The 24,828-nt window shown below is 48.6% G+C and overlaps 1 protein-coding gene across 13 annotated transcripts in view; it reads left to right on the top strand.

Moving 5' to 3' along the window:
• The window catches only part of LOC144373568 (mitotic spindle assembly checkpoint protein MAD1-like), a 245,640-nt gene that overhangs the window by 167,366 nt on the left and 53,446 nt on the right, over positions 1-24,828 (top strand). For all 13 annotated transcript variants that reach the window (XM_078036595.1, XM_078036597.1, XM_078036599.1 and 10 more), the window contains one exon: positions 19,095-19,235. In XM_078036595.1, the coding sequence (XP_077892721.1) occupies positions 19,095-19,235 (141 nt within the window). The remainder of the gene's footprint in view (positions 1-19,094; positions 19,236-24,828) is intronic.

Genomic DNA, 24,828 nt, shown 5'->3' with positions numbered 1-24,828 from the left:
TGTGGAAGTGTGCGGAGCCTATGGTCTTTCCATTCATTTGCAAATCTCAAACTGTTCTGAAAATTAAAATTATTGCCATGGGAAAGAACGGGTGTGGCTTCTGTCTGTCAGAGGCTCTGAGAGGAGCTGTCTGCTGCATGCACAGCCTGGTTCACGTTTGCTGGGCACCTTCAAGGCTGTGTCTGTGGGCTGCCATGGAGCAGGGGCATATATGAGTGAGGGATGTATGGACCGGGCTGTATCCTTTGAGTGGCCTTCAACCAGATTGGTCCCCATCCTGAGAGGTCTTGGCTCTCATGTTTCTGGATTCATGTTGCCACTTCCTACATGAGTTTGGGCTCCAGGCATCAGTGGGGTTGTGTGTTTCTTCCTGCACATCTGTGGAGACAGCTGCTCTGTCTATAATGCCTTCTACTAGGAACTTCTGTCTTGGGAATGGGGACGGAGGCACCTCTGGGCCACAGGTATCTTTGGGGATGGTTCTTCCTCTCTCTTCCTTTTAGGACCTGGCTGCTGCCCAGAGGACAGCAGTAGATTCAGACCTTTGATTTGTTGTGCGGAGCTGTGGGAACCCTTGGCGATGGCCTGTGTTTCTGTGACCTTAGCAGAGTCTGATACACAGTGTTTGTATGTGAGAAGAAGTGCCCTCATAAGGCCAGAAGCTCTTCACCTAGAAGGGAGCCAGGTGCCCACTTCAGGCTCTTTAGGTTTGGAGCTGTAGTTTCTGGGCAGGTGGGTGCTTAGCGTCATGCCCGCAGGAGCGGGAGCCCCCGGGCACATGTTCTTAACATGTTCTTGGACCCCATGGCCTATGTCTTCAGTGGCTGTACAATGCTTTTTTGTAATGTAATCTTAGATTGCCTCTGATTTTTTTCATACTCCTGCTAATGTGATGAGCAATGTCCTTGACTTGGCTCTGAGTCAGTTTTTAGGGTGGAATTGCTGAGTTCAAGGTGTGAACACTTTCAGGACACTTGGCCAGGGTCGCCAACCTAGTTTTCAGGATAGCACCTGTGGCTTCTCCCTCCCACAGATGTGGTGTGTGGCCCTAGTGTTCCGCAGCATTGTACCCTTGCCATTGTGGGTGAAAAATAGGTTTTATTGAATCTTTCCTCTGTGTTTTCTGTCAATCATCTTTTCTGTTGAAAGTTTGCTTTTTTTCTCCCTAATTTTCTATTTAGGCATTAGTGATTTTCTCACTGATTTGTAAGAGATTTTTTATATATTAGTGGCATATCTTTCCCCCAGTTTGTCTCTTGGCTTTTATTTCTTGATGAAGTTTTGGGACACCTGGTGCTTCACGTTGCTGCATGTGTTGCTGCTTTTCCTTCATATTCTCCTGTGCTTGGAGTTGCCCATGGCCTTGAGAGCTGTTGAAGATTCACCTGTTTTCTTTTGGCTCTGATCCAGGATTTCAGCCAGCACAAGGGCCGCGCAACCTGGCCTGGTCCCCGGATCCTGAGGTGACACCTGGGCCCATGTGGGACTTTTGCCCTGTGGCACTGCAGTTATCTGGCTTATACAGGTGGTGGTGGGGGTGATAGTGCCTGCCACAGGTGGCTAACTGTTCAGTGCCGTGCTCTGCCTGGTGGTGGGTATGGCACTCTTTCTGCCCTCTGCACCCCTTTTTTTAGGTGCTCAGGGAAGAAGTAGCTTCCTCAGTTAGCCAGATGTTCCACCAGTTACCCTTTTTCTTTCTGGTTGCTGGCATTGGGGCCAGTTTATATGTTGCCACCAAGTGAGGGTTGGGAGGGGCCTTGGTTTCTCACTGTCTCCTGGCAGCTAGCATGGCCTTCCAGGGACTGTTTGGGGTTGTCACCACAGTGACACCATGACTTTAAGGGAGACTAAGTAGTCTTGATGTATTGATTCTGACCGCCTCCTTCCATCACAACTCCTTCCCAGAGTCCAGGCAGGGGTCCGTGTCACTCCTTGTACTTATTGTGGTTATGTCATGATGGCAGTGACAGCAGTAACTCTAGGAGCACATGCTGTGTTGTGGAAGTCTCTAGAAGTCCCTGCACGTTCATTCCACTCTTATCTTGGGCAACATGATTTTTACTGTGTCTTAGGAGCTTGTCCAGGAGGCATGTTTGCAGGTGTGTGGCTGGATTCCCATCTCCAGTGTCCAGCCCACTGCAGGAGGAGGCAAGTCTACAAATAGGCAGGGTCAGGGTCACTACAGGTAAAAGCAAATCAGGTATCTGCAAAGTCAGATTTACATAGTAGTTACCTAAGGGGCAGATCCTTGACTTTATGGAAAGCTCTGGTCTGTAACTTCTTTAAGTGACCAGGCCATATCCTGCGTTTATTGCTCTTTGAGTTGGTGGCAGTTCTGGGTCTGTAGCTTTGCATGCCCTATTTGCCAGCTGAAGGAGGCCCCTGAACTTGGATTTGCAGTGCTGCTTTCCCCGTTTGTAGCAGTAAAAGAATGTAGAGATGTTCTGCAGATCCCTTCCGGGGCCTGGAAGCAGCTCTTTCACAATCTACCTGAGCTCTCTGCTGGTGGAGTGTGTGACTTAGGTTCCTCCAGGTGGACTTCTTAGCTGCCCTTCTGCCCTCCTCAGCAGGAGTCTGGGCCTGAGCCATCCAGTGGGCGGATCTTCCTGTGGGGTGTTTCCAGCCTGGTTTTCCCTTGCTCCACCTCCCCTTTATTTCAGCATCTTTACACAACGCCAGGCAGCCGGAGCAGGCGGTGGGGCTGCTTGCGTGTGCACCACCAGCTCTTCTTGCTCTCATTGCTGCTATGGTTCTTCTGGAACCTGCCTCCACACTTCACAGCAGTTGAGCAGAGACCCTGGGTCTTGTTGTTGTTTTGGGTACCGGGATTGAACCCAGGGGTGCTTAACCACCGAGCACAGCCCCAGCCACTTTTTACATTTTATTTAAAGGCAGGGTCCCACTGAGTTGCCTAGGGCCTCACTAAGTTTCTGAGTCTGGCTTGGACTCATGATCCTCCTGCTTCAGCCTCCAGAGCTGCTAGGATTGCAGTCCTGCACCACTGTGCCTGGCTGAGACTCTGGTTTTCTTACCAAGGAACGCACGAGTCACCTTGTCCTTCCTGCACTTCTCTGTGATGGATTTTGTTTTTCTCTCTAAATAAAGACTCAGCCATTTTAGGGTAGAGCAGCTGTGTCCTGTGACGGGGGCACAATCCTTCTCATGCTAATTTCTTGCCCCATCAATAAGCAACAGGCCAAAGAAAGTCAGGCCAAAGCATCCCCTCCCTGAGCTGTGAGCTGGACAGGGGCAGTGGGCCCAGGCCTCACTGGGGTGCCTGTTCTTTTGAGAATGAGCACTTGCAGTTGGTCAGAGCAGATGGTTTTGCTGTGTGTCCCCTGAGACCTGGAGTTTGTGCAGATTTAGTGGTTACGGTTGCCCTGTAGGCAACTGTATGCTGTCCCATAGTCAGTGGGTGTTTGCACTTAGAGCTGGGATGTGACTTTGGTTTGTTAAGCCCTTTACCATCAGGGTGTTCATCCGGCCTTTTAGTGTGACACTAAGAGCTATGGCTGCTGCCTCACATAGTATATGGCCCTGCAGCTGATTCTTGATGACCCTGGGGACATAACTTCCTCTGAGGTGGTTCTGAAGCCTGACTGACTGATTGTTTTGTTCATTTTCAGTCCAGTCAGTATTTACTAAGCATTTGTTATGTCCTGGGCCCTGATCTGGGGGCTGGGTGTGCAGCAGGTGGAACGTGAGGGGAGTGATGCTAAAGTGGTGGGGTGTGAGCCGTGGTTCCCCCCATGAAGCAGCCATTTCAGTATTGTGGTGTTCCAACACTGAGCTGAGTAGGCCCAGTCCAGCCAGCCCAGTCTCTGCCTTGCTGGTGTGGAAACAGGCCTGGAGAGGCCACAGCATCTGTCCGAGGCTGGTAGAGCTGACTGTGAGCCAGGGCTTCAACTCTGTTCAGTAGATTGGGCCTTATCCCCAACCCTTCTTTCTGTGTCCTGCCAAATAAATGGTGCTTAAATAACACTACCCTAGGCCTGTGGTTCCTGCTGACATTCTGTGTTCTCCTTACCTTTGTGGTGGGGACACACTGCACAGACCACGTGTGGGCTGTGTCTTCCTTCCCCTGAGGACCCTACACAGGCAGCCGGGCCATTGGTGAGGCTTCCCTTCAGGGTGGCCTTGGCACCTCCCTGGCTGTTCTCGTTGCTCCAAGAACGCCAACTCAAATGTAGCACCCATGTCATCATCTATGCAGGGATGAGGAACTGCTGTTAGGAACGCTCTGCTGGCTCAGGGTGGGTGCTGGGACTACATTATACAACTAACATAAATGAAATGGAATTTGTAATAGAGCAGTGTGAAGTCTAACTAAAATTGCTTCGGGAAATCTCAATTGATTCCCACTCCTTCCTACAATAGGTGTTGTAGAGCTTTTTATCAGGAGGTTGAAATTGCGAGACTGTGGCTTGCTGGTGAGAAGCACAGAGCAGCATGCTCATCCTTCTGCCCCTCCAGCTAAACGCGGGAGGCGGCGGGGTGGTGGGAGGGCAGAGCAGGTGAGCAGTGACTCACCGTGCTGGGGGCGAGTGCTCTCTGCACTGGGTTGCCTGGCGAGGTAGAGGGCAGGGGAGCGGAACAGGGCCTGGAGAAGACCTTGACCCTCATGGTGAGTGGCCGTGTTGGCCTCCTGCTTCCTCAGGGGAGTGCTTGTGTCGGGCAGGTGTAGCTACAGGAGAGTGTGCTTACTGCTTGACTGACGTGTTTTGGAGTTTGGTCACCCAGCAAATGGAGCTCAGCCCTCAGTACACTTGGCTTATTGGCCAGATAAGATCATCTTGTAATGAGACTTAAGGAAATTAAGGGAATGTAATAAAAATAGAAGGAGGTGTTAGAGCACGGTGGGAGTGTCATTGAGTATTTATCAAGGTTGCCAATTGTGGATGCAGGGCAGTGGACACAACAGAGGGCTAGAATGTGACCCAGGAGCCCTGCAGCTGTTCCCCCACCAATCTCTGAGGACAGTTTTTCAGAACATAGTGAATGATGCCTGTTACCACGAACCAGTTCATTAGGCATGGCTAAAGTTTCTCGTAGTTCTCACCTTCCCCAACCCGGGTGATGTCTGATTTGTCTCAGAAACATTTTCATCAAGCGCAGTTGACAGCGTTCACCACTTTAAAAGGGTTGAGCGGCCTCGTGTGGGAAACCCAGCTCTTCCAGAATGCACCCTACCAAGGCTGGCCCAGACCTTGTTTATATAAAGTCTCTAATTGGTCTAAGCAAGTGGTGTGTTAATTCTAAATTAGTCTTATCTACTGATAAAAGAAGCGAAGCAAGAAATGCATTGGTAACACTTTGTTCGCACTTTGTTCAAGTTACTCTACAGAAATTAATAGAATTGCATTCTGCTGAAATTATCCTCTTCGTCAGCCATCATCAATGGAACTGTTCTTACCCAATTAACTGCAGTTAATGAGCTTTGACAGCTCTGAACACTTGTGTCACCACAGAGTTGTTTGTACCCGTGTCCACCCTGCATCATCAGGGGACTGTCCCTCTGCCTGCTGTTTAGCTTCTGATGAGATGGTTGGTGTGTGGAGGAGCCATTGTCTCTTACCAAGTCTAATGTTTCTGTATCCCTCTCTTCTGTTTGGAGGACTGTGCAGGCAAGACTGGGTTTACACAGACATCTCTGGCAAGAAATTTGGACCAGTTGTACAAATTGTTATTTGCTCCTATGTATCCCTCCCAGATTCCGTGTGCTGGAAAGCCCTACACTAGCGAGCCAGTGTTCTTGGGACTCGGCAGGAGGTGGTGCCTGTGCCAGGCCCCAGTGCCACAGCTGAACTGGGGGACACACTTGTCTGCCCTCGGATTCTGTATTCTCTTCTGCTTCATCTTTCCTTGTCTCTTTCCTTCATGTCATGTAATCACAGCCTCTAGATTAATTTTTCTAGATTATACTCCTTGTCCAGAAACCTCTTGGTTTCAAATGTTTGCATTCTGGGGTCATGTGCTGCCCTGCACTTCCAGTGTCTCCTTAGCCCTCCCTGGATGGGCATGCTCAAGTGGAGCCATGTGCTCTGTCCTTCAGGCTCTGGGACCATGGCTCTTGGGCAGGTGGTCAAACAGGCTTACTGTAGGCTGCAGATGTGACTGGGTAGCCATCATGTTTCAGAAATCATGGATTATTATTTTTTTTAAAGTTTCTTTTCAGCTGCCTTTGGCATCCAACACACATTTTCTGAGTACATGTCGTGTGCTGTGGTGTCAGTGCATCTCAGGTCCCCTCCAGGACCAAAAAATAAAGCATTGCTCACACCTGGTGACTCCCGCCACCCCCAGGTTCAACACCACCGTTAGCGGTATCCACTTTTAAATGGACTTATGCAGCATGTAGTATTTTGTATTAGGCTTCTTTGTTCACAGTTAAGTGGCTGTGCAGTTGTCTTGTTTGTGTTGGCATGAGTGTACCACACTTTATCTTTTCCTCCTGCATTTTCCAGCACTTGTGACTAATGCCACTGTGAGCATTCTGCACTCGTGCAGGTGCATATGGATTTCTATCTGGTATCCAGAGTGTGGCTGCTCTATTCGAGGGTGTGTTATATGCTCACCCTATGTGTTAGTCAGATTTTCATCATTGTGACAAAATAACTGAGAAAATCAACTTAAGGAAAGATTTATGTTGTCTCATGGTTTTGGAGATTTCAGCTATGGTTAGCTGACTCCGTGCTGTGGGCCCATGCTGAGATAGAGCATGGTGGCAGAGAGGGTGTGGTGGAGCAGAGCTGCTCACTTCGTGGCAGCTGGGAAGCACAAGAGGCCAGCTTAGCTGTCACACTCACCATTAGAGATCATGGTGTGTATAATATGTATAGAAAGGAAATCTGTCCTATCACTGGGGGAGTCTCTATTTTTCATTGGCTAAGAGCGTTGTTTTGATGTTTTCATTGTAAATAGATATTGAATTTTAATCAAATGCTTTTTCTGCAGATATCAAGATATGATCATATGATTTTTCTTCTTTGTTCTGTTAGTGAGAATTGAAATTAAGTGACTCTCAAATGTTGCAAGAAACCTATTCTAGGAATGAGCATGTGGGGTCTGTGCATGGTGCTTTGTGTGCAGTGCTGCATTGGTTTGCTGGTGAGTTAACGGAGGATCTTATATCTGTGAGCATTGGGGAGTTTCATCTTTATCACTTGTCCTGTCAGGCTTTGGTGTCATGGTCTCTTAGGCCTGAGGAGTTGGAAACTCTCATAGTGGCCTGCCAAGGATGGTATTATTTTCTCTTAAAGAATGCATAAAAGAAGGCTTCTGGGTCTGGGGTTTTCTTATTGGGGAGATTTTAAATTTGGGGTTTAATTTTTAATAGCTTTGAAACTTCAGATAATCTTTTACGTTTTCTAAGATAGTCCATTTTATCTGAAGTTTTCAAGTTTACTTGTGTCAAGTTTTTCATTTTATGTTGAAATATTTATATGATGCATAGTTATATCATCTTTCTTACTCTTATTATTTATTTTTCTTGATTGCTATCACCAGTTGCTTTTCAATTTTATTAGTTTTTTTGAACTAATCCACTTTGGGCTATATTGGTTCTCTTTTGCATATGTTCTATTACATTAATTTCTCTTATATGTTATTTCCTTCTGTCTTTGGGTTTCATTTGTCATTGTTCCAGTTTTTCGAGTTGTACATGTAGATAATTTGTTCTTATCCTTTCTTCTAACATGTATTTAAGGTTATAAATTTAGTTGCATACTCTATGTTTTAATATGGTGTTTTTTCCTAGTGTTAGTCAGTATTCCTTCACTATAATGAATACCTGAGATATTCAACTTAGTTTTATTTTGTCTCACAGTTTTGGAGGTTCCACTTCATAATCAATGGGCCCTGTGGCTTTGGGCCCCTGGTGGAGTAGCATGTCATGTCAAAAGAGTGAGGTGGAGCTGAACTCTCACCTTGTGGTCCAGAGACAAAAGAGGGGTTGAGGATGGGGCTGAGGTTCCACTGTCCCCTCAAGGGTGCACCCCCAGTGACCTAACTTCCTTCTATTGGGCTGTATCTCCTTGAGATTCTACTACCTCCTAGAAGCACCACTGCTGGTGACCAAGCCTTCAACACTTGGGCCTTTGAAAACTTGTAAGATCCAAACTGTGGATCAAAATATTTATCCATTTCCATTCTGGTTTTATCTCAACCAATGGATTACTCAGAAATAAATTTCTTAATTTCCAACCATTTGGTGATTTTTTAAAAGCTATCTTATTATTGATTTCTAGCTTCCTTGTGCTCAGTTTATACACTGAATGGCATCAGTCCTTTAAAAATTATCAGGCTAGCTGGTACGACGGTGCATGCCTGTAATCCCAGCAGCTTGGGAGGCTGAGGCAGGAGGATCACAAGTTCAAAGCCAACCTCAGCCAAAGTGAGGTGCTAAGCAACTCAGTGAGACCCTGTCTCTGAATAAAATACAAAATAAAGTTGGAGATGTGGGTCAGTGGTTGAGTGCCCCTGAATTCAATCCCTGCCCCCCTCAAAAAATTACCGGGCTATACCTTATGACCCCAATATTAGTCAATTTTTATAAACTACCCATGCACACTTAAAAATAACATGTATTCTGTGTTTGTTGAGTGCACTATTCTCTAAATGTGTGTGCCCATTGTTAATTGTTCTATTCAAGTTTTCTTTATCCTTTATAAAGTTTTCTTATGGTTCCTGAGAGAATTATATTGAAATTTCCATCATGATTGTATGTTTACCTATTTCCCTTTTTAATTTTCCCAATTATTGAGTGTATGTTTGGATGCTGTTTTATTAGGCACATACAAATTGAAAAACATTGTCTTCCTGGTGAATTTAGCCTTTTATTATTATGAAATATCCTTTATGGATTCTTTTAATCATTAAATCTCCTTTGTGGATTTATCAGCTTCTGTTTTTTAAATCATTTGCACCTCTTGCTTTTTCAGCTTTCATTCTGAAACTTTATTCATTGTTTCATTATAAATGTTTCTCTTATGTACATGGTAAAGATAGATTTTGTGGTTTTTTTTCAGTCTGAAAATCTTTAATTTTTTTTAGTTGAAGTATTTATTTTGGTTACCCTTAATGTAATGAAACATTTGCATTTAAATCATACTTCTTATAGTTGCTTTTGTCAGTGTTCTTTTTCTTTTCTTTTTGTGTCTTGGAGAATAAAAAAATTTTTTTTCTTAACATTTTGTCCTCCTCATTATCTTGGTAACTATGTAGCTTTTATATAGTTTTTTAGTAGTTACACTGGTGATTATAAGATAGACTCTTTATTTATCAAAGTCTGGTAAAGGTTAGCTCATCCATCTCTTCCCAACGAGCCAGGCTCCTAAAAGCTCTTGATTCTGCTTACCTTTACCTGAACTGTAGGCTGTTACTTCAGGGTATGGTGCACACATGTTTGGAGGTTTGAAAAGATATTGTTTTTACTTCCATTTATCTTCATTTTAGTTTTACACTTGTGTCAGTATTAACATCCTGTGTTACTGTGGTACATTTGTTACAATTGATGAACTAGTATTGATAGATAACTTATTACTAACTAAAGTCCATAGTTTATAGTAACATTTACTCTGTGTTATATAGTTCTTTGGTGTCTTTTCCTTTGTTCATTTTTTTATCTTTTTTTTTTTTTTTTAACAAGACAGGATCTTACTGTGTTGCCCAGGAGGTAGTCTCAAACTCCTGGGCTCTGATGATCCTCCTGCCTCATCCTCCCAGGTAGCTGGGATTACAGTGTGCATCACTGTGCCTGGTTAGTTATGTAGGTTTTGACAGGTGCTTGTTGTGCATCTGCCTAACAGTATCATGCAGAATAGTTTGCTCTTTTCTGAGTAGATTATAGTGAATTGGTATCGTTTCTCACTTAAATATTTGGTCGAACTCATCAGGAAAACCATGTGGGTCTGGTGTTTTCTTTTTGGGTAGATTATTAATTACTGATTTATTTGCTTTAATAGATACAGGCTGTTCTGTCTTACTGAACCCATGGTTGGAGTAGCCCCCAAAATAGCAGCAGGAGAGTTTCTACAAGGCATAGCCCCAAACCATCCCTAGATCAGGCCACTTAACATTCTAAAGGAAGAAGCCTTCAATACCAGGCAGGTCAGTGCAAAGCATTCATTAGTGGAAAGGCATAAAGTGGGGTCTGCAGCTTCCTTGTGACAGACAGCAAGAGGTTGGACTGTGGAGTTTACTGGGGGGTGGTAAGGGATTTGGCCCAGAATTGGGGCTGGTTTCTACATGTTCAGCAGCACGTTTAATCTTTCTGTGTTTTGGTCAACAACCTTAACACATTGGTTAGTGCTTGCTTGGTTTCAAGTCTGCAGGGCAGATGAGCATTAGGACGGAGGCAGTGGGGAGTCCTGTGAGCCTCTCCAGAGGCCGATGCTCATGATTTTTCTTCCTCTTGTGAGTTTTGGTAATTTGTATCTTTCAGGGAGTCAGTCCCTTTCATGTGACTTAGCAAATTTCTAGGTATAGAGTTGTTCGCGATATCCTTTTATTATCCTGTCATTTTACAAAGGATTCAGTAACAGCCTCTTCTCTCCATGTTAGTAATCTGTCTGTTCTTTCTCCCTCTTGATTAACCTAACTAGAGGTTTATTCACTTCACTGACCTTTTTGAAGAACCGAATTTTATTTGGGTTTTGTTGTATTCTCTCTGGATTTTCTGTTTTCCATTTCCCTTAACTTCTGTTCTGATTTTCATTGTTTTCTTTTCTTCTGTTTGCTTTAGGCTTAACATTGTTCTTCTTTGTGTCATTTCCTACCTGGAAGCTTGGATGATTGATTTTAGATCTTTGTTTCTAAATTAGGCACTTGGTGCTATGAATTTCCCTCTGAGCCCTGCTTTTGCTGCATTCCACAAAATTTTGAAAAATTGTATGTTCATTTTCTTATTCAAAGTCATGATTGAATTTCTCTTGAGACTTATGTTGACCCATGTGCAATTAGAAGTAGATTAATTTCCAGATATTTTGGGACTTTCTGGCTCTCTTTGTCATTTATTTCCAGTACAAATGCAATGTGATCTGAGAACTTACTTTATGTGACTTGTCCTCTTTTGTATTTGTTCAAGTGGTGTTTTATGTTCCTGTATGTGATCTGTCTTGTGAACATTTTGTGTGAGTTTGAGAGGCACATGTGTTCTGCTATTGGCAGATGAAGACAATTAGACTCAGGTGACTGATGGTGCTGGTTAATTGGGCTGTGTCCTTAATGATTCTCTCTGTGGATCTGCCTATTTCTGTTAGAGGTGTCAGAATCTGCAGTACCGATTGAAGCCCCATAAGGAGGGCAGCTATGCTCTTGTAATGTCAGTAAACATCTGGATTTGTGCATATAGGTTTGTTGCTTTGCTCTTTATTCTTATCTCTGAGATATGATCATTTCTCTCATTTAGAAATATGTCCTTTTTTGGCTGGGGATGTGGCTCAAGTGGTAATGCGCCAGCCTGGCATGTGCGGGGCGCTGGGTTCGATCCTTAGCACCATATAAAAATAAAATAAAAATGTTGTGTCCACCGAAAACTGAAAAATAAATATTAAAAAATTCTCTCTCTCTCTTTCAAAAAAAAAAAGAAAGAAAGAAAAGAAATATGTCCTTTCTGTTTTTGTCTGGCAAGTCTTGTTGGTGGTAAGTGTTGACCTCTTTTCCTCTCAGCACATACACCCGCCCACGTGTCTATCCTTCCTGCACTTGCCTCTGGGACCCACATGGCTCCCAGCCTTGTTCTAACCTGTCAAGGTGTGCCAATTTCCCGTCCTGACTATTTGCACTTGTGGTGGCTTCTCAATATGAAGTTGGCTATGGTTTATCGATTCTGGAAGGTTCTCAACCGTTATACCTTGATGACTGCCTCTCTCCTGTCTCCTCTCCTCTTTCTGTGATTTTGGTGAGAGACATTTTAGACTTTGTTTTTCTACCTTGTATTTCTCTCAGCACCTTCATATTTTCTGTATTTGTCTTTTCCTATTCTTTCTGGCTTATTCTTTAGATTTATCTTTCAGTTTACTAAGTGTCTCTTCAGCCACATCTAAACTGCTGATTTACTTCCTACATTTAAGTGTTTAAGCATTCTGTTTTAATTTTGTTTGGCTCTTCTTTTTGGTTATAATCATTTTTATTTGTTTATTTGTTATTAACTTACTAATAATTTAAATTCCTTTATTGACCTAAACATATTAGGTATACTTATTTTCTGATTATTCTAGTACACTGTGGGTTTCTTTCTCCTAAATTTTGTATTGTTGGTTCATTTTCATTAACATTTTGTGAATTTATACACACATACACACACACGTTTTAGTTGTAGTTGGACCCAATACCTTCATTTTATTTATTTATTTTTATGTGTTGCTGAGGATCGAACCCAGTGCCTTGCACATGCTAAGCGAATGCTCTGCCACTGAGCTACAGCCTCAGCCCTTACATTTTGTGAATTTTGATGATAATTTTATACACTTAGGACTTTGTCCTTGGGGTTTATTCGCTTCAAGGAGTGAGTCATTGCTGTCTAGTAAGGACCTGTGTTAGTTCCTATTTGTGTTTGGTCTTAGACACTGCATGTGTTTTCTTCCTGGGGTTATTTGCTTGTAGGTTTTATGAGTGTAGCCTTGTAGTCCACAAATTCTCAGCACTAGAATTTTATGTTTTTCCCACCTATACAGCCTCTAGGCTAACGTGTGCATATACCATTGACAGTATGGTGGTCTGTTTAGATACAAGCTTGCCCATTGTGGATAGTGGCTTCTCTGTCCAGGTTCCTTCATCTGATTGTCTATGTTGCTCAGGCACCACACTTCCTTCCTTTCCCTATCTGCAGGCCCAGGCTCCACACTCAGTGTCATGCTGCATACAGGGCCTTGTGTGAAATCTCCCTAGGAAGCTTCCTGCTTGGCCCAGGGCTCCTACCAGCCTGGAGATTATGGGCCAGTCTGTGTGATGTGGGTGCTTGTTGCTTGCTTGGGGCAGAGTCTGCCCAGCATCTTTGCACAGTGAGGCTTGTGGAGTATGCAAGGCCTATTCTATGGGCTCAGGAGTGGACAGCCTGTCTCACAGAAATGGGCAGTGCAGACATCATGATGAAGGCTTTGATGAGTCTTGTCACTTCTGATGTCTGCTGTCAGGGTTAGGAACACTGTGGAAGGCAGATCTTCTGACCCTGTAAATAAGTTTTGCTTCTGCTTAATGAGTCCTTTTCCAAGTATGATTTTTAGTTCCCAGTGAGTGCCAGAGGAAGCAGACAGACATAGGTGCCCCAGGAAGTTCTCCTAGGACCGAGCCTGCCTAGGCTTGGTCCTTGTGCTGCACATGTTTGTCTGGGGCCTGGGTCAGAACCCTGGCATCTACAGGCCAAAGGGCAGACTGGTGTGGATCAGAGAGGAAGCCTCTTAAGCACTAGCGCGGCACCTCCTCTGCAGCTGCCCACCTCCTCTTGGGTGTGCGTCCTCCCCTCCTTCTCCTCCTTTCCAAAGCATCTAATAGTGTAAGGAAGTCCTTGGAAATGGTCCTGCTCTGTGTGGCCAAAGGGTCCTGGTGCTGGAGACCCTGAGGATCCCTGTGTACACCAAAAAGTGGGGTCTGAGGAGAGATTAGTGATAGAAAAGGAGGCCTAGGGTTGGCAGAGCGGGCAGACCTGGGTTTTTCCTTGACTCCATGAAGCTGCTGGCCAGGGTGCCATGGGGCAGGTAGGAATAGGGCTTTGCAGCTGCACTTGATCATAATTTCCTTTTCTTAAGAAAAACCTTGTGGAGGGACCAAGAATTGAGTGCAGGTAACCAAGTTGGCTGACCATGCTGAGGCTATGGTCAAATGGCCCTGAGAATGCATGGGTGGTCAGAGAAGGTAAGAGACCCAGTAGCCCTGGCAGCAGAGACCAGGGAGAAGTGAATGGAAGGGCCACTGCTTTGCCCAGAGGAGAAATCTGAGGAAGGGACCCTCTTGCATGCAAATGCCACCAGCTCAGCTCGGTCTCTCTGGGCTTACCCCTGCTTCCTGGGGACCTTCCCTGGCTCACGATCCTGGGTGGGCCCTTTCTCTCTTCAGTCACTGGTTACTTCACCATGAGGGCTCAGAAACACTTACATGCACCTGTCTCAACAGAGCACCTAGTGTCTTCTCCCCATTGGAGAAACAAACAGTGGGAGGAAGGGTCATGAGGACAGCAGTGACTCAGCACCTAGCAAGTACCAGAGCTTCATGTGCAGCTACATGTGAACTCAAGGCTGGCTGGACACTTTTTGCCCTTTCCACTTCACGATTGAACCTCCTGAGGCACACGGAGAGCTGATTATTCTTGCCAAGGTCATAAGCAAGTTGATGTCCAGCTAGGATTTGGGCCTTGTTGGGCCTCTGTGACCTGGGAGCTAGTCCTGGGCTTGCACACTTCATGTCACTGGAGGGGTGAAGGGCTGCAGTCTGGGAAGGTGGGAAGAAGGAAGCTCTGTGACAACTGTGCCGCATGCCTCTGTTCCCATCAGCCTGAGGTGCTGCCGGCCACCTTGAATTATCTGTTTCCCAATAGACTCCCTCGTGGCTCCCCCTCCCAGACTGGGACTGTGGCTCTCGCTCTTGTCTCCTCTATGTCACTGCGCTGCCCTTCTCCAGCCCGGGCATGAAGCTTGTCTTGGTGTTCCCTGCAGGAGGCAGACTCCTCCCCAGACTTGTCCCCCAACTATCTCAGCAGGTGTGTGGCACCCCACTGCCCAGGTGACCTACTCTGGCCATCCGTGTATGTGTGGTGGATGTCTCTTCATTCCCAAGCCACTCCTCAGTGTGTTCTGGCACTAGTCTCAAGAGCTCAGTGGAAAAGGCCTCCTCTTGACTGAGGTGGCTAAGGGGTAATCACCACTGTCCCTGTTATTCTTTTGCAAGGCACACTGGGGACTGCCCACACTGTGCCCTCTGCCTGGTGTACCTTTCCCTCTATGCATCAGCTGTAGTCTACATGCTGTGGTCACCCGTGTCCACCTGGCATCTCTCTAGCACTTGGGCCATAGGTCTTTTCTGTGTTCTCTGCCAAAGGCCTGTGCTCCTTCTCCATACCTTCCCTGGCTTCTCTTCATGGAATCCATGTTTGGTGAATATATGAGCAAAAGGATAAAGGATGAACGTACTGGGTCTTCCGGTAGCAGAGGCTTCCAGCAGCCCTTGGTGGTTACACAGGTTCTCCTGGAGACCTGCACCCCAGCAGGACTTGCCAGGGTGCCATGGGGCAGCAGTAGGACCATTAGGGCTAGGAGTGTCAGCAGCATGGCTCCTACACTCTGCTGGCCACCTCTGGGTCACCCAGTTAAATTTATTATGTGCACTTATGGTCACACAGATATGCACACATGTGACATGTGCTATCTTCAAAGAAGCCCACCTTCTCTATGTTCTGTCTTGTTCCTGTCACCTCCTAGGGACTTCCTCTTCCTACAGTCCCTCTTCCTCTGTCCCACTGGTTGCAGCTGCACAACCTGAGTGGGGGAACCCTCCCCAGGTCCTTGGTTGGCCCAAATGAACCTCAAACTGCTAGGTGTGGGAGATGAGGGTCGGATTCTGTAGGGAGGAGCTAGTATTGCAGCAAGACTTTGTATACCACAGGTAGTAATGCTGTACCTGAAGGAAGGTGGTCCCATTGTATTCCTGCTGGAGGAACTTTCCGGGCCAGCCTTGAGGGAAGCAAAAGCCTAGTACCTGTGGGGGGAAGGTGGCAGCTATCTAGGATGGGCTTTGGATGTCCCCTGGGGTAGCCTAAGTGGCAGTGAAGAAGTAGGGTCAAGGAGGGTGGTTTTGTATGGAGAGATTTGCCACAGGGGGGTCCCCTGGGCAGGGCTGGGGGTGCTGGGCTCAAACTCTTCTTTGCACCCTCTACTCACCTGACGTGTCCTGGTGTATTTGTTTCTGTGATGGTGTCAGCCCGTGGGTTTCTCTTTGATCTCCCTGAGCCCATAGTTCCCTGCCTCCCAGGACTCTCAGTTCCACCCAGGAGCATGGCTGACCAGCTCCTACACCCCTGCTTGCTGCTCTTTGTCCTATGGTGGTAGTCTATGCCCCCTGCTGGCCTCACTGCCTGGTCTGTGCTCAGATAAATTTATTTTAACTGGGAAGCTCAGACACCCATGAGCAGTGAGTGGATGCCTAGGGCCATGGACAAGTGATTCTGCAGTTCCATACCTCAGTTTCCTTCTAGAAAATTCCTGTCTGGCCTTGACCTTGAAATTCTTTTCCAGCTTTATGATTTTCTTTACCATTGGGCACTTTACTCCCTTAGCTTCCTTCTTGAAGGGGACTCAGGACTAGGATGGCCTCTGGCTGGTCACCACAGGCATAGAAAGCACTCACATCCTGTGGTTGGTTTAGGGGTCTCCAAAGGCACAAGGCCCCTGGTCCTCCACTGGCTTCTTCAAAGGTGAGCCTGTCTCCCAGCTTTCTCTTCGAATTGCCATTAATTAATGGGGTGACAAACCAACTCCATTGCTCACAGACAGGACCGTTCTGTACCCAGGAGAAGCACTCAGTGGAAAACATTGTTTTGTTTTGTACTTCTCCAGCAAGTCTTTAAGGCTTCTGTCAGCACAGCCTGGGCGCCTGTTTGTGCAGCGATTAATCGTCTGTGTTTGCTCAATTGGAAACGAAGCGAACTTTACCACAAGTGGAATCAGTCATTAAAAAGTCGTTACCAAATCACACCAGCACAGTGCCTGCTCTTCTGCTAATGACAAAACAATTTCTTGAAAAGGTACAAACAACAAACTTTTCACTTTACATTTTTCTTCTTTGCCAGCCATTGCTAGCCTGGAGATGTAATAGAAGAGAGCCGTAGTGAAGGGCAGCATTTTTGAGATTTATTGGTCAATAAAGGAGACAATTGTAGTTTGTTTATGAAAGGAGATCCCCCGCCCCAGCCTCGAGCAGCATCGACACTCTGGTAATGATAACTCGGGTAACCAGCTTGAGACGATAAAAGTCAATGGGAAGATATAGGATTTCAATAAAATTATGACACTCCATAAACCTTCCCGTGGAAACAAATTTTCCCCAGATATGTGACCAGTTCCAGTTGGATTTGTAACTTTAATTTCTCACTTATTGAATTTTTTTGTCATCAACTAATTACAGAGTCCACACTGGGGTGACAACTGTGTCCCTTGCCAGTGAATGCAGAGTGCCTAGACACAGCAGCCCAAGGCTCTGAGGGCCCATCATCTCAGGAAGGAGAAGGCAGGATTTCCTACACCCCAACATGCTGCCTGTCTTTCTCACAAAGGAGGGACCTGTGTTCCTGCTGGAGGTGGCTGAGCCATGGGCCTGGCCTCTCCTGGGGACATGGTTGGGCAGCAGCCTGTGGAAGTACACACTGAGAGAATGCTACCTGCATGGGGACCTTGGTGGTCATGAAGACCTGTTTCTGTGTGGAGGTCTTGTTCCCCTGGAGGTCTGAGAGAGCAGGTCTCCATCAGGGCCATGAATTGCCCTTTGAGCCAGGGCTGGGTGGTAGGGAGGGAGCTGCTGGCCAGGGCACAGAGGGAGGTGATGAGGGGCTAGTCTGACCTTGGCCTCTGCTCCTTTCCCTGGATTCATGTGTTGGGTAGGGGCATGTGCCAGTAAGTGTGTAAACCTGCTTCCTCACTTCTTAACTGCTAGTGTTCACCAACATTGATACAATTCTATTCTTTCATGAGCACCAAGCATTTACAGGGCAGTTCTATGGACACTTTGTTCACAACAGTGTTGAGTTACATAGCTATCCTTCATGTCTCCATCTTACTGGGAAGGATCTGAGACTTGAGGTCAGAGCTGGGGTTTGAACTAGGGTCTCCCAGAAGCCATTACCTTCTTTGTGGCCTGTGTTGCTCCAGATTCCTCATCACTGGCCCTAGAAGTGGGCGGAGCCAAAAAGGGGGTCACTGAGCACACTAGTAAGGTCTCTGCATTGCAAGGTGGCATTGTAGCCAGACCTGCCTGCCCTGTGGAATCTGAGTCTACCTTCTGCAAGACCCCCAGGGTGTTTGCATGCACAGGTGGTCAGAGAAGCTGTACGCTGACACACCTGGGCTTCTGAACAAGGGCTCCCCTATCCCCAGTTGTGTAGTCCACTGAGTGCAGGGGGGCAGCAGGACAGATGGGAGGAGCCCCTGCCTGGTCCTGGATCTGTTGGATGGACCTTCTCCACCTAGGAATCGAGTATCTGAAGCCGGGAGAACCCCGTGGCCCTGTGGCCTTAGGTTCACATCTGACAGCCTCAGTCAAAGGAGGAGGAGGAGGCAGCTTCCTGTGAGGCATGGCCTTCCTTAGCAGTTCAGCTCCCCACCAGGCAGCATCCTCTGTCTCTGCAGGCCCCCCTGCTGGCTTAGCAAGACTTTTTCATTCAGGCATGTGTGATGGATCTTTCCAGTCTCAGGAAGGAATCAGTCTCAGTCTTGGCAGGGGAAAAGCCACCCATTTCTCCCAGGGTTCCTGACTTCCTGACTCTCACTCTGGCAGGGTATAGGTAAGCAGTGATCTTGTCTAGGCTGAGACTCCTGGCTGTGTGATCAGTCTGTTGTCTCAGGAAACTTGGGTCACTGCTTCTTGTGATTGCTATCTTGTGTCAAGAGAGGAGGCAGGTTGCTTGGCATGGCTGGTGGCCCAGTGACACTCTGGTGACCTCAAGCATCCATGAGGAGTCATTTGCTGATGGATCCTGGCCTTGTGTTTAGAGTCAGGGTAGTTGGGCAGAGCAGAGTGTTTCTTATCCCAATAGGTTGCCAAGTATCCCTACTCGTATGGGTGCCTCCTCACCCACCAGAATGCTGGCTGATGTCCTTGCTCTGAGTGTTACTGTCTGAGATCTAGTGAGAAGTCAAAGAAAGCGGGTATTCAGCCTGACACAGGGAGAGTAAGCACTGAGACTAGGACATGCTGTTGGGATTGCTGGCCTAGGTGGTGAAAGGCCTGGGAGTTCTGAGCACCTGGGCCTCTGGGACAGGAGCTCTGGAGGTGGGCACTGTTGGCAGGTAAGCGTGAAACTGAATTCTTGAACTCTTTGAGGTGCTGCATAAGGGAGCTCCCCAGGTTCCTGTCTCCATGTTCTGCTGACCAATTGTCCTCTGTGCCCACAGGAGCGGGATGGCATGCGTGCCATCCTGGGGTCCTATGACAGTGAGATGACCCAGGCTGAGTACTCACCCCAGCTGACACGGCGCGTGCGGGAGGCTGAAGATATGGTGCAGAAGGTGCATGCCCACAGTACGGAGATGGAAGTAAGTCTGAGCCATGGGTGGGTAAAGGGCCCATGTCCCCAGATGGTCATCCTCCTTGGACCAGAGACTATGGGGGAGGGTGTGGTCATGGATGGTTATATTGCATACATGGTCTGCTTTAATTTTCTTCATGGCATGAGGTAGTTGGAGGGATCCTAGATAGTCCTGTCCAGATGGCAGGTATTGTAGGATGTCAATTTGAGGGGTGGCCTTTGCTGAGTAGAGTTCCCTCTGGGGGCCTCAGAGGTAGCCCTGAGGCCTAGAGTGTGGGCTTGGATCTGTGTTTCCCATGTCCCTGGGTCAGCGGTTTCTCCTTGTGTGATTTCCCTCCAAGTCTCTGTTCTGGGATGCTAAACAGTCCTCTGGGTAGAGGGCAGCTTCAGCCTGTGGCCTCTTTCTTCTTTCTCCTGCTGCCACCTGCATCACCTTTGTGCCCTCTTTGATGCCCCATGTCCTCTTCTAGAGGAAAATGGATGGAGGGCAGATCTGTCTTAGCATGACTCATTGGCTCCTGAGGCTTTCTGCTGATGAGTACCTGGGCTGGTCAGAGCCCTGCATGGCCTCTCTTCCCTGGACAGCTTGTATCTGCTCTGAGCTGGGATCTGCCTGAAGGGCCTGAGAATGCAACATTGCATGCCTGGTCACAGCTTCCCAGCAAACCATCCCACCCTGAGGTACAAATGCCAATGTTTCCCTAGCAGAGCTGAGGAGGGGTTTGCTCCACTCCATGGCAGGAGCAGCATAGCTCTTGTGGGCATGGGCAATGCCTCCTCTTAGGTAGGAAAACCTCCACAACCAAGTTGGCCAGCATTGCCAGCCGGCTGTGCACTTTATTTCCATCTCCAGAAGCAGGTGCTGTTGTTATCCTGATTTTCCTGAGGAGGAAGCCAAGGCCAAGAGAGGCCTGGGGGTGTGCACAGGATACTGAGCTGGTATGGGACAGTGCCAGACCTAGAGTGCAGCCACAGCACTTGCTCTGCACCACTGCACTGCCACTCCCAGAAGCTTCTGTGGTATCCTTTGGTCTTGGTGCTCACTGTCACCATGATGGGCCTGGATCCACAGTGTGATGGTGATGCAGATGAGAGGTGTTGGTGTGGCTCATCACACCATGCAGGGTGCTGTCTACATTTCTCATTTAGCCAGTGTTTGGAGATCACCTCTGATGTCCCAGCTGGACAGATGGCCAGGGTCTAGAGGGGAGAGCCAGGATTCCTGTGTGGCCACAATTGCTTCCCACTGGGCCTAGTTCCATACAGGGGAACATTCAGCAGAGTTCCTGCCCCTTTGGAGCTCAGCTGATAGGTGAGGGAGATGTCTAATAAACAAGCTTCACCTGTTTAACAGGTTAGGGGTGCTGTGTTGGGAGAACAAGGTTCATATGAGGGAATTATCTTGGACGACCTTGATTCCCCTGGAGGCTGGCACGTCCAGGGAGATGGGGGAAGGTGGTTGGCAGGTCACCCAGTATGTGAGGAGGTACGGGGAATGCCAAGACTAGGGCTCTGGGTGTGGCATGTGGCAAAGAGGCGCCCAGAGCTGTGCTTGTGGAGGGTGGAGCTCCTCTGGGGAGACTTGGGAAACTGGCCAGAGGAGTCATCTGGGCTCTATCCTATGGGAGGTGGGTGTGGGGTCCCAGGGTCCCTGCTCCACAGCAGGAGGCTGCAGACTGGGCTGTCCTCACATCCTTTCAGCCTCTCGCTTATTCTGAGGTCCCTGCAGGCACCCTGGGGGCCTATACTATGTCTCTGCCTGGGGTCAGCCCTCAATGGCACTCTTCAGCAGAGTGAACCACGAGTGAGAGAGACCTCTGGTTCTGTATTGACCTCCAAACCCCATTGGTTGGGAACTCATTCTGCTGCTTCAGTGTCTGTGCCTAGGAGCAGGCCCTCCATCCTTGGCTGCACAGAGTGAAGCCATCATGGACATGAGCGCGTTAATAGCTACCCTGTTACCACCCATTTGACTCCATATGAAATGCTAATGAAGAGAGATATGCAGGGACGGCTCGACATCTTCCATCATCCCTAGCATTTCTCACATTGAGAAATCCCCATCTGTGTCGGCCACATGTTCTGCACAGGTCATTATGAGCCCAGCATTTGAGCACAGCTGGTGCCATGTGTTCGAGTTCTGTGTCATGACCCAGGTTTTAATATCAGCACTCACTGACCAGATGTGCTCACTGTACTACCTGGGGCAACTTGGTGGATCTCAGCCATCGCCTGGTTCATGGGTGTGTGTCAGGAGACCCTTCTCACTTTCTATTTTGGGACATATAAGGGCAGGTTGCCCGCTTCTCCTGTGTCTCCTGAAGTTATGGGGGATTTGCCAGACAGAGAGATTAGAGGCCCAGCTGGAGTGCACTTTGACACCAGCTGTGCCTTCCAATACTGTGGGGTTCAAGGGGCCAGTCCAGGTGCAGGGTGGGGTCTGAGAGCTGCTCCCCGCTCCTTACCTGGGGTCTCTGTCATGGCTGTTTCCTTCTGCACACAGTCCCTTGGGCCCTCCAGAAGTGATCTGACCTCTCGCTAGCCTTGCTCCTCTGGACCTGGGCTTCAGCAGCCCATGGCTGTGTTGAGGTAGAGACCCACATGCAGTGCTCTGGACCTCCTCGCCCTCCTTCCAGGTCCACCAGTTACCACTTGCTGCCTAGAGTCAGTGGACATGCCACCTACTCTGCTGTTTGAGGTGGCCAAATATTCTGGCCTGGCACCTCATCTCCCTCAGGGTTCCACGTGGTAGACGGCAGCCTTCTTTTGTAGAACTGTCCCTGAGGGGGCATGCTGCTGCCTGGCAGGGGGAGAAAAGCATGGGCAGTGGCATCCCCAGCCCTTGGGAATGCAATAGTGGTTGGATTGAGTGTGAGCTGGGGGGACATACTGGATGCCCCTCTGAGTCTTGTCCAAGTACCTAGATCCACAGAGGTGGGAAACTGTGGGCTTCCTGCCACCACCAGGTGGCAGCAGCTGCAGCCCTGTGGTTTGCTTCTAGGCCTGGGGCAGGTTTGAGAGCCCTCAGATGGGTCTGCTGTGGAGGAGCCCCAGGGAGGGTTTCTCCTCAACATTGTTTTTATTCTCCTGCTCAACCGGGAACACCCCCTGTGCTTTCCCAGACAGGAAGCTTGCTGGGGAGAAGGCTGCCTCTCCCCTGCCCCCACTTTTCATCTTTCCTCCCCATTGGGTCCTTCTCCCATGGACCAGACCTCTGTGGCTGTGCTGAGTCAGGTGCTGTGGAGTTCCCTGTTCAATGAGGGTACAACAGGTCAAGGTCTGCTGCTAGGCATAGGCAGTGAGGCGCCAGAGCCTGTGCTTGTGGAGGGTGAAGCTCCTCTGGGGAGACTTGGGAAACTGGACGGAGGAGTCATCTGGACTCTATTCTATGGGAGGTGTGTATGGGGTCCTAGGGTCCCAGTGAGGCTAGAGGAGGTCTCTGCCTGGCATAGCACTGCTCCTAAGAGGCACCCAACAGTTCCATCCTGGTTGCAGTTCCTCATGCAGAGCGGTTGCTCTCAGGTAATTTAGGACCAAATGAGGTGTGAGGTTTGAGAACTCCCTAACTTTCCCAAGAGATCTGCTTTCACTCACAGTGAGGTGAGGGTGGCAACACAACCTTATCCTATGGAGGATAAATTGGCTGTCTAGATTGGGGATGCTGACTGAGCAAGGGCCAGTGGAACTGGGGGACTTTCTCCCAGCCCTGGGTAACATCACAGAAGTACCTCCACACAGGGAAGCACACAGGTGGTGGCTGTTTCTCCTATAGTTTGTTAAGGGTGGTTCATTTTTATGTGGAAGCGTGGTGCTTTAAAGAAGAACTGGGGAAAGCAGGGCAAACACGGGCTCCTGCACTGTCCAGCGGCTCCCCAGGGTAGAGGCCTTGCTGCCTGGAAGCAAGAGCCAGGTCAGTAGGGGTACTTCTGATCTTGGCATTAGGTGTGGTTCCCCAGGCAGCTTCAGGTCCATAGTGCCCTCAGGGGAAGGGCCTCTTAGATGTTCTCTGTCCCCCACCCCATGTTCCAGCCTTTAGCACCAGCCCTTTGCCCTGGGAAGGCAGTGTTGCCCTGGCAGGCCCGCATCCTCCTGTTCCCACTGCAGGGCAGCCCTCAGTGAGAGGCTAGTTGGGGGCCACTGGCTGGCCACAGGAGCTTTTGAGGAAGTCCCTGGGCCCAGGCAGTTGCCCAGGGGTACCCTATGCTTGGTCCTCCTCATAGGCATGGCACAGGTTAGACTTCAGGAGAACACGGCCATGACAATGGGCACCAATAAGCACATTGACAAAGAAGAGGCAGAGCCTGGTGGGAGGTGTGGAGTCCAGTGAGAGTTGGGCTGGGCTCTGCCTGAAGTGGCCATGCCCCCACAGTTAAGGCTAGCCTCAGGGACGGGGTACCAGTCACAAGACTCAGGGTGGTGTCCACATCTCCAGCTTCCACTTACTATGAAAAGGCCTTGATGTCTTGTGAGATCTGGTGGTTGCATGGGCCTGGTGAGGAGGGCTGTGGGGCAGAGGTCTGACCTGGGTCCTCCTTCCAGCCATGGCGAGGACGATTGCTTGCTTCCCACACAGGAGAAATGGAGAACCTAGAAGGTATCTGTGGCTGGTGCAAACTGTAATAGCTGAGTCCACCCAAGGTGGGAAGCTTCCGGTCTCATGGCTCCCATATCCCATGGAACTGTCCAGTGGCCATAGCAACCCCTGCCCACTCCAGATGAGGCCGTGAGTTGTGGTCTCTCCCCACAGGGCTCTGACTTCTGAGCCACCAGTTGACTATTCTTAGTGCTGAGGCTGCTGTGGCAGAACCTCCCGGGGTGTCCGGGGCCCCATTGCCAGGGAAACTGAATAGAATCCTGGATTGGCAAGGACCAGCCAGGGGCCAGGAATAAGCCAGCTGTGAGGTTATAGGTTGCTCTTTCCTGTGACCTGCTATCAGCCCACCCACACTCTGGCCCATAGATCCAATGCCCAGCCCAGTAGGGGATCCACAGTCAGAACCTTCCCATCTCCAGCCCGGTTCTTTCTAGCGAATGGGACTCTGGGCAGGTCATCCCTGGACCATGAGCCCATTTACTGAAGTCTGCTGTCTCCTTTGTGCTGGTCCTATTAATGAAGATGTCACTTACTGAGTGTCCTGTGGGTGCCACACTGTGGCCTGCATAATCTCCTTTAACTTCTTGCCATCCATGTGGGATAGGGGTGAGCCTGTCACAGTTGAAGCCACCTAAGCAGAACTTCCTGATCCTTGCCTTGCCCTGGGGGCAACACATCGGACACACCCCAGTCCCTGTCCCAGGTCTGAGTGCTGAACCCACCATCAGTCCTGGCCCTAGGGACATGGGCACTGAGTGTAGGGCAGGACAGTGGGGCAGGTGTTTGCGCTACTTGAATCCCCTGCTCAGGTTGCACTGCTGGGCTGCAGTCCTAAGAGGCCAGCTCAACCTCACCTGGCAGTCCAGAGCAACTGGACACTGGTCTTGGTTGCAGGTGGCAGGGCTAGTGCCCTTGAAGTCTTTGGTGGGTGAGTTTTTCAATTGTTTATTGAATAGCAAAATTTCACACATTCTAAGTTCTGGAAGCCACCCATGCCTGGAGCACT

This window comes from Ictidomys tridecemlineatus, unplaced genomic scaffold (assembly GCF_052094955.1).
Source record: "Ictidomys tridecemlineatus isolate mIctTri1 unplaced genomic scaffold, mIctTri1.hap1 Scaffold_435, whole genome shotgun sequence".
Lineage (NCBI taxonomy): Eukaryota > Metazoa > Chordata > Mammalia > Rodentia > Sciuridae > Ictidomys > Ictidomys tridecemlineatus.
Note: the sequence above shows the minus strand (reverse complement) of the source record. Positions and strands in the feature narration are given on the sequence as shown.